The 8,106-nt window shown below is 45.3% G+C and overlaps 1 protein-coding gene across 3 annotated transcripts in view; it reads right to left on the reverse strand.

Moving 5' to 3' along the window:
* DDX31 (DEAD-box helicase 31) overlaps positions 1–8,053 on the reverse strand; it is a 73,066-nt gene extending 65,013 nt beyond the window's left edge. For 2 of the 3 annotated variants that reach the window (XM_046656045.1, XM_046656064.1), the window contains exons 1-5: positions 7,242–7,502; positions 2,538–2,791; positions 2,356–2,431; positions 1,334–1,377; positions 102–172 (exon numbers count right to left, since the gene is read on the reverse strand). In XM_046656045.1, coding sequence (XP_046512001.1) covers positions 102–172; positions 1,334–1,377; positions 2,356–2,431; positions 2,538–2,791; positions 7,242–7,412 — 616 coding nt within the window. In that variant the 5' untranslated portion in view covers positions 7,413–7,502. The other variant, XM_046656053.1, reaches the window with a different exon arrangement.
* Between the last annotated feature and the right edge of the window lie 53 nt (positions 8,054–8,106).

Raw genomic sequence — 8,106 nt, forward strand, 5'->3', positions numbered from 1 at the left:
AGCAAAGCAGCCACCACCACAGATATCTCACTACATAACCTACTATGTGACCACGGCCTGGGTACCATGTGGAGAAGGGCAGACATTAAATGACGACTGACCTGAGCCCGTCTGGGATCTCACAAGGGCGTCTCTGCCTTCCAGCAACACAGGAATGCTTTGCTTCTGAACGCTGGGGCCACCCAAAAGAAAGAAGACATGCTTCTATGTAACATACTACCCACTCACGTTTACAGGCAGAGACACAGAATACACAAAATGCAACTGCCCCATGCTTTGTCTATCAAGTGCCACCTTAGAAGTTACCTAAACATTCAAGCAAAGGTGCTGAGAAACTTTTGATGATCAGAAGAATAAAAACCTCAGTTAAATTTCTGGAACTTAGCTGAAAATGTTGAGGCAAGCCACAGATCTGGCCATTCTATTAGACTAATTAAAACGCAAAATGGGACAGCATGTTGACCACCTGGAGCTACCATGAAAGCGTATCGCACATTCTTGCCTTCTGTAACAGGGAACATGAAATGCGACACAACATTCTGGGAAGATTCCCACGCAGAAGAGTAAAAGGAAGCTTGCGAGCCATCCAGAGAGCCAGGAACTGCTGTCCGCTCTCCAGGAAACCAAGCACTAACTGTTTCACACACACTAAGCTGTGTGTCTATGTGTGTATTTAAAAACAAACAACAAAAACCATACAGAAATCCTTTAAATTTGGTTGATAAAACGGAACCAAAAAAAATTGGTAAGGGGTCTGCTTATTTTACTCTTCAATATTCTTGCTAATTTTCACTTATAAGTCCAACCTGGTTATTATTAAGGTACAGAAGCACGCACACTCAAAGAGGAAGCTCGTCTCTGCTCCACAGCTCGTACTACTCTAGTTCTGTCTTCCAGGAGTCATCGCCAATCACCAACATTTAAAAAAATGTTCAGTATCCCATGATATCCAATTAAATATTTATTCCTGTCTTTTCGGTTGACTCTAATTCTTAACTACTAAGAAGTGAGATGATAAATTCTATGTCTTGGACAAACTGTTTTCAGGGAAGCATGGACAACAGTGGAATCTTGCACTGACCATCTTCAGGAACAGAGATCTTTTATAATTTGGAGCTGAAGGGAGAACTGGACGGACACGTGCTCTCTCCATTTAACAGGTGGGGAAATCACGTGGCTAAGCAATAAACAAAAGCCCTCGATGGTCGATAACCTGGCCGCCTTCTCTAACGCCAAGACACAAATTTGCTCTGTCCTCCACAGACAATCCAGACCTCATCTGGTTATACCCACTTAAGTCCTAAGAAAATCAAGACTGGCCTGGAACTCTTACCTGGTCATACTAGACATTTTTAAGACCGTATTTATTGTGGAAATCTAAAAGAGAAGACAAAAGAATAAATATTTTTCTTTAATTATCAACTATTTGGGACAAATATATTTAATGCAAATAAGGATGCAAAAAGGAGAAAACACTAGGATAAAACTGGTGACCATGACCAAATCAAGTGCCCCTAACCCGATGGTTCTCAGCTGAGGGCAGTTCTGCATCCCCCCTGCCTGGACATGGGGCAACGTCTGGAGATATTTTTAGTTGTTACGAGGGGAGGGGATGCTATTGGCACCAAGTGAGTAGAGGTACAAGATGCTGCTAAACATTCTATAACGCACAGGACAGGCCCCATGACAAAGAGTTATCCATCCCAAAACGTTGACAATACCAAGACTGAAAACCCTGCTCAACGGGTAGGTGAGAAAACAAGTTTACTAATCCACCCCAAGGAGGAGGTGAGCTGTGACCATGTGAGCAAAGGAAATCCAGACTCCCTAAAAGCTAATGTATTTTTTTCTCCTTTCTCATAAATAAGTCTAGAAAACTCATTCACAGTTTTTTTTAAAAAAGCATCCATTTGTTTGCGGAAAATCCATGCTAAAATAGCTCCTTCTTCCTTCAATTCTTTGTAACAAGAGACTCCCCTTAACTGCACGATGCCAGCTCAGCTCCCTCTCCTATGGTCACTGTCACGTCAGCCAGCCTTGACACCCTATCTATCCGGTAATTCAAGGTGTCTTAAGTCCAATAAATGGAGTCCCAGTCCTAAATTCAATCAGGTGAGAACAGTCTTTCATTCTTTAAAAAAAAAAAAGGGGGTTGGGGTTGAGGGTAAGGGCAGTGAATATAACCTAAGCTCACTTGAATTGTCCTAGAATACCTCATCAATCTGAGCTCATTCAGGTAACCTGGAGCAGAAATAACCATGCTTTGACTTTTCTTCCTACAACTGTCCTTTCATCGACATTCTGAATGAATTGAGACACCAAAAAACTAACTGCATGGAACTGAGAGATACTTACTAAATGTGGGTGGAGGTCCAGTTCATGAAAAGCATCTGAAGTAAACACTTTTTCTTGCACCTGCTTTACTAGAGGTCTGCAAACGATGAACATAAACCCAGGCATCAGTTCCAGTAAACGAAAAAAAGGCAGAATACACGTAATTCCTTTTATTCCTGAGATGCATCTGCACCTAGACATACCTGTGGAGCTCTGGAATTTCAGGGTTGTTTTTAAACAATGACGAAGTCTTAACGCACGGTTTCTGCTCTTGGTTTCTGTCACTTGTACTGGCCGAAGACTTCTTTGGAGAAAACGTTTTCTGAGGCTTCCCCTTAAAAGTCCTTTGAGCTTCTTTAGCAGTTTTCTTGGCTGGGAGAAATGATGTCTTGCTCCTCCGTTTCGCTGGAGGAGCCTCACTGGACGCTTGGTACTTTCTTTTGGTGGCCTCTGCTTGCTGCGTTGTTCCCAAAAGGAAAGAGCAACAAGAGATGCATTAGTCCATGAAGACAGCCCTCGAAGTGAAGCCTGACTGCCCACAGAATTGCCTCTCTCCCTGCAGAGATCATTATGCCCCATATGTCAAGCAACAGTTTAGGGTCTGCAATCAGATTCACTGACTCAGCTTTTTTTTTCAAAAAGGGAAAAAAACCCACAAAATCTCAGCCCATTCATCCACTAGACCTCACCATCCATCCTAAGAGTCAACTCAACCGAGATGCAGGGGAGGATCAAGAAGGGAGAAACATTTTTCAGGCTGAATGTTAACAAATGCAGTCCGTCTTAAGGAAAGAGAGAACCTAGCTACCTTGTGAAGTGTACACGCTAAGTCAATCCACATCCCTAGGAATCCATTTACACGAGAAGAATGGGGTGGGGGGCGAATCTTTTCTATCTATCAACAAAGCCAGTCGGTGTCTACCTGCGGGCTGCTGCGTCCCAGCTCATGCCCAGGAAGCGGAAACCTTGATTACTGCTCTACCCCGAGTGCTTGGATGGCTGGCATTCTCTCCCCTCAAGCTGCTCCCCCAGATTCAGTGGCTTGGAGACAATTGCTACTCGTCATTTCCAATCCAAATGAGAATTCTGCTCCATCCATCACTTCTATCACAATTATATCCAACTCTCCCTGCCTTTCATTTCCCCATCTGATCACCGATTACAGGTTACATTAGATATTTTCTTGCCTGTTGCTTTTTATTTCCAGAACATGAATGCGGTTAAACGCATGATGTCCAAACTTCCATAGGAGAAGAAATACCCGATTCCTCCGTTTTCTTTGGCCTTCTCTTCCAATTTACACGTGAATATAAACATCCCGTGAGTAGCCAGTGCTTGCTATTCTGCAGTCTTGGTTCCCCTTGGAATATGCTATTTTCCTCTTTGCTTGAAATGATGATTCCCACTTTACACATCAGCTTGCTTTAGCCATGACTGTCGGCTCCGGACTAACCTAACAACAGTTCTTTGTTCCTGGCAACCATAAGGACTCCTATAACTAAGCAATTCAACAAATGCAATTCCAAATATTTAATATTAATAAGGTCAATACTGACCTACTTCATTTTGTAAGTTTATTTTTACAAAACCCCAAGTTTATGAATTTTCAGATTAAAGAAAGAGATGAAGTCAAGTTTCAGGTCTGTTGAATCATCTGCAAGGTGGAGTGAAATGTGCAGATTTTTCCTGATTTATAGAATCACAGACTCTCAGAGTATAAAAAGGGCTAAAGGCCACTCCCATGCACAGACCCCCTGTTACTGGCTCCCGGACAGGTGGCCTTGCAGTTTCTGCCTACACACCTCCTCTTACTGTTCTCCATCCCTTGACGCAGAGCAAAGTCTAGGGGTTAGGAAGCTGATTCTGACATTCAGGCGAGATCTGCCACCTTGAACATCTACCTATCAGTCTGCAGTATGGCTTTCTGCAAGAACACAGAACAAGCTTACTTCCTCTTGTACATAATACTCCTTCATATGTCATATAACTCCTTTTTTCCTTCTTTTTTGGACTAAATATTCCAAATAGGACACAAACTTTAGATCCCTTCTCATCCTAATCATCCTTTATTCCCATGTCAACTTCTCCGAAAGCAAGCATTCAGATTAAGCACAGTATTAGACAGGCTTTCCATTGCTCTTAGGCTAAAACCAACAATGTGTAATATGACCTACAAAGCCCTCTAGAATCTGGTCTCTCCCCGCCTCACCAGTCTTACCTGTACCCTCTGCCACTCTGGTCTTCCTTAGTTCCTAGAATGTACCATGCTCCTTTCCTCCTCAGGGCCTTTGCACATGCTATTCTCACAAATATATCTCCAACCCTTTCTGTTGGCTGGCTAACACATACTCATCCTCCAGACCCAGGCTTACTGGGTCCTCATAAGAGCCTTTCCTGACATCCTCTCTCTACCCAGTCAAGACAGAATTCCCATTTTTGGCTCTCCTGGACTTATTCTCCTCTGTAGCACTCAGTACAACAACAAGCATAGAATGTAATTCATTGTGTGGTGCCTGTCTTCCCCATTAGACTGTTAGCTCCATAAACAAATGGATAAGTCTGTCCTACAGAGCATTGAATCCTCTGCATGGGCCTGGGTTGGGCACAAAGTAAGTGCTCAATAAATACTTGTAAAATGAACGAAAGACACATAATGGAAATATCCCTCTCTGTAATCTGGACACTCCTCTATTTGTTAGCTTTTTTCCCCAAGCATCCACAACATATTCATTTAAAAAGGTGACGACTTAGCAGCTGTCAAGGAGCTTGATTCTGAAGATACAAAGCTGGAAGATTAGCCCTTGAGGTAGTGACAGACAGTAGAAGAGGCAAAGTATAAAATCACAAATCCAAAGGTCTCCTTGTACAATAAAAGAGACATGTACAAAGGGTTACGGGAGCACAGAATAAGAAGACTATCATGGCCCGCAGCGAGGGGAGGGAGGAAAGGAAACAGGGATGCTTCACGAGGGGCATTTGGGCAGAGACGAGCAGGGACACTTCTGGATCTACTATAATCTAGCTGCACAACATTAAGCAACTCACTTCTCTCTAAGTCTCTGTTCTTGTTCCTGTAAAATGAGATTATGGCAGATGACCTCAAGGGCCCATCTAGCCCTAAGAGTCTAAATCCTATGTCTTGGATATTAATAAACACATTGATAAACCCAGTTACTATATGCCAGGCAGTACGCTAAGTACTTACACGAAGTATCTCATCTATCAATACGGTACTGTATTACCCCATTTTAAGATGAGAACACTGTGGCAGAGATGTGAGGTGTCTGTCTCAGGATCACTCAGGGATCTAAGCTTTGTCCACGCATTTATTCCACAGCCTGGGTTCCTGACAATGATGCTATAATATCATTTATCAACTGTGTCCTGTTTGGTTAGAAAACATCACACATGGTTTGATCCCTGTTTTGTTTCGAGTTCTTGTTTTCTAGAAGGGTATACACCAAAACGTTAACCTGAATTATCTTGAGTATGGCAATCACGGGTAGAGGCTTTTAGCCCACTTTCCAAATTTCCTACAATATATATGTATTACTTTAACAATCAGAAAACATTTTTACAAAGAAAATATTTTCCATAGTGTTAGATATAGCATAACTTAAGCTGTCAAAGTCTTTCCAAATCCCATATATTAGCTACCTATCCCAAGTGCAGGCTACTGGCAAATTTGATCAGCATATCCTTAATTCTCATCCAAGACATAAACAAAAATGTAGATGCAGACAAAGCCACTGTGGACACTGTCATCACTTCATTAATTAATACCCTTTTGACACAGCAGTTCAAGCAATTATAAAACCAGATACCATATGTTTATTTACTCAATTCATTCAACAAAGTTTTAGTAAGTACTTCCCATGTGTTAGTTACTATGCATGTACATGGCACAAGCACCCACACTATCTCCTGATGTAGCAATTCTATTTCCCAAAATGGAACCAGTATGACTTTATTTATTTTTTATTATTGGCATTTATTAAGTGCCTCTATGGACCAGAAAGTGTATAGTCTTTATGTACATTATCTCATTTAATCCTCATAATAACCTTATATAAAGTAAAAATTATTGTTCTCATTTTATTGATAGGAAAACTGAGGACTAGAGAGGTAAAGTAATTTCCCCAAGGTCACAGAGCTGGAGTGTTGCAAGGCTGGCTGGCGTCTAATCCCAGGTCTGTCCAACTCCAAATCCCATGCTCCCGATGGCTCCTCTGTGCTTCCCCTTCCCCCTCCGGTGCAGATGCTGCTCCATCACTGGCTAGCGGACAGCTCCTTACTCCCAAACCTCTAAACCCTGAATCCAGACAGTGGGCGTTGGCTGGTGTGAGGTGACATGAACCCAAGGAATTTCAGCTTCAACACAATGGTTGAACAGGACTGAACTTCGGCAAGTGACTTGTCAATGGAATTATCTGCTACTTGTTCGAGAAAACACACACACACCTTCGTTGGGACGAGAATGTATCCTTCCTGATCTTTGAGGTAAGGTGATTGTACAACAGATTTTCTGCCCTGTAACCCTCTTCTTTTCTAGGAGATAAGTCAACCATCCTAGAGACCAGTTTTCAACTCTGGCTTGGGTTAAGTTTAAGGCATCTTTCTCTTCTCTAGTGAGAGGATTACACTGATGAGTTGTATCTTCTTCACCTCCCCTCCCACCCGCCCCCACCCGCCATTGGACGTGGATGAAAATCCATCCCATGTTTGAAAACTCTTGAAAGAAAATTCTAATTTCCAGTCCTCATTCCTGAAACAAACGACCCTTAGAGTCGAGGAAGCCGTGGCTGAAAGAAGAGACGTGGCTGGTAAGTGACAGGGCTGGGACTCACGCCCGCGCACCAGTTCCTAACTTCTACGGGAAACAGCCTGCAAACCCTTGCACTACCTACCTTTAGAGTCCTCCAACTAGCAGCCCGAGCCAGCTCCCGTCCACACTCGCTCCCTCCAAGAACATTCCCGCGGGGGCTGGGGGGTGGAGGGGGAGTTCCGGGCTGAGACACGTGTTGCTCAGCGACTCCTCCAGACGCTGCCTGAGGTCTGATTTTCCCCCTTAACTCCATAAACAATTCAGAACCCAACCCAGAGGGAAGGCGGCAGCTCGCGGCGCGCCCCGGGCCGGGCCCCCGGTACGGATGGGTCTGAACCCGGGTCAGAACTCACCCGCCTCTCCCGGGCCCGGCGGGGTTTGGAGAGCGTCCTGGGGGCGGCGGCCTGGGGCTCAGAAAAGTGGAGAAGCGTTCCGTCGGCGGCTGCCATGGCCGGCGGGGAGGCTAGTCCGGACCTGGCGAACCGGGCCCGCCGCTCCGCTCGGGCCCACGTGGGACGCGCACGAGGACCCCGCGTAGCTGCCCCACCGGGTCCTGTAGCCGCGCCCCTTCCGGGTCCCGGACGCACGGTCCGCACCAGTGAGCAGAGCCGAGGGCTGCGGCCGCAGGGTGGGCAGCGGACGCAGGCTGGCGAGTGTGGCCGCCCTCTTGGCGTCCTCCGTGGCTTGGCCTACGGCAGGGGTTGACAGGTCACACTCAAGCCCAGTGTTCATGCTTGTGAAGTTCTCTAAATTCCTGAGAAACGAGAAGAGGCCGTGCGCCATGTAACCAACGTTTCCCTCCGCACTTGAGTAGCTAAGGCATAGCTCGCTGCCCCAGGAGGTCCCTAGAAGGGTCTGGGCATTGGTCACCCGGAGAGGGAGGTCTTCGAGGCTCCCTGCCCCTCGCCCACCCGCAGCCGAGCCCGGGCGCTTCGGTCCAGCTCGCA

This window comes from Equus quagga, chromosome 1 (genome assembly GCF_021613505.1).
Source record: "Equus quagga isolate Etosha38 chromosome 1, UCLA_HA_Equagga_1.0, whole genome shotgun sequence".
Lineage (NCBI taxonomy): Eukaryota > Metazoa > Chordata > Mammalia > Perissodactyla > Equidae > Equus > Equus quagga.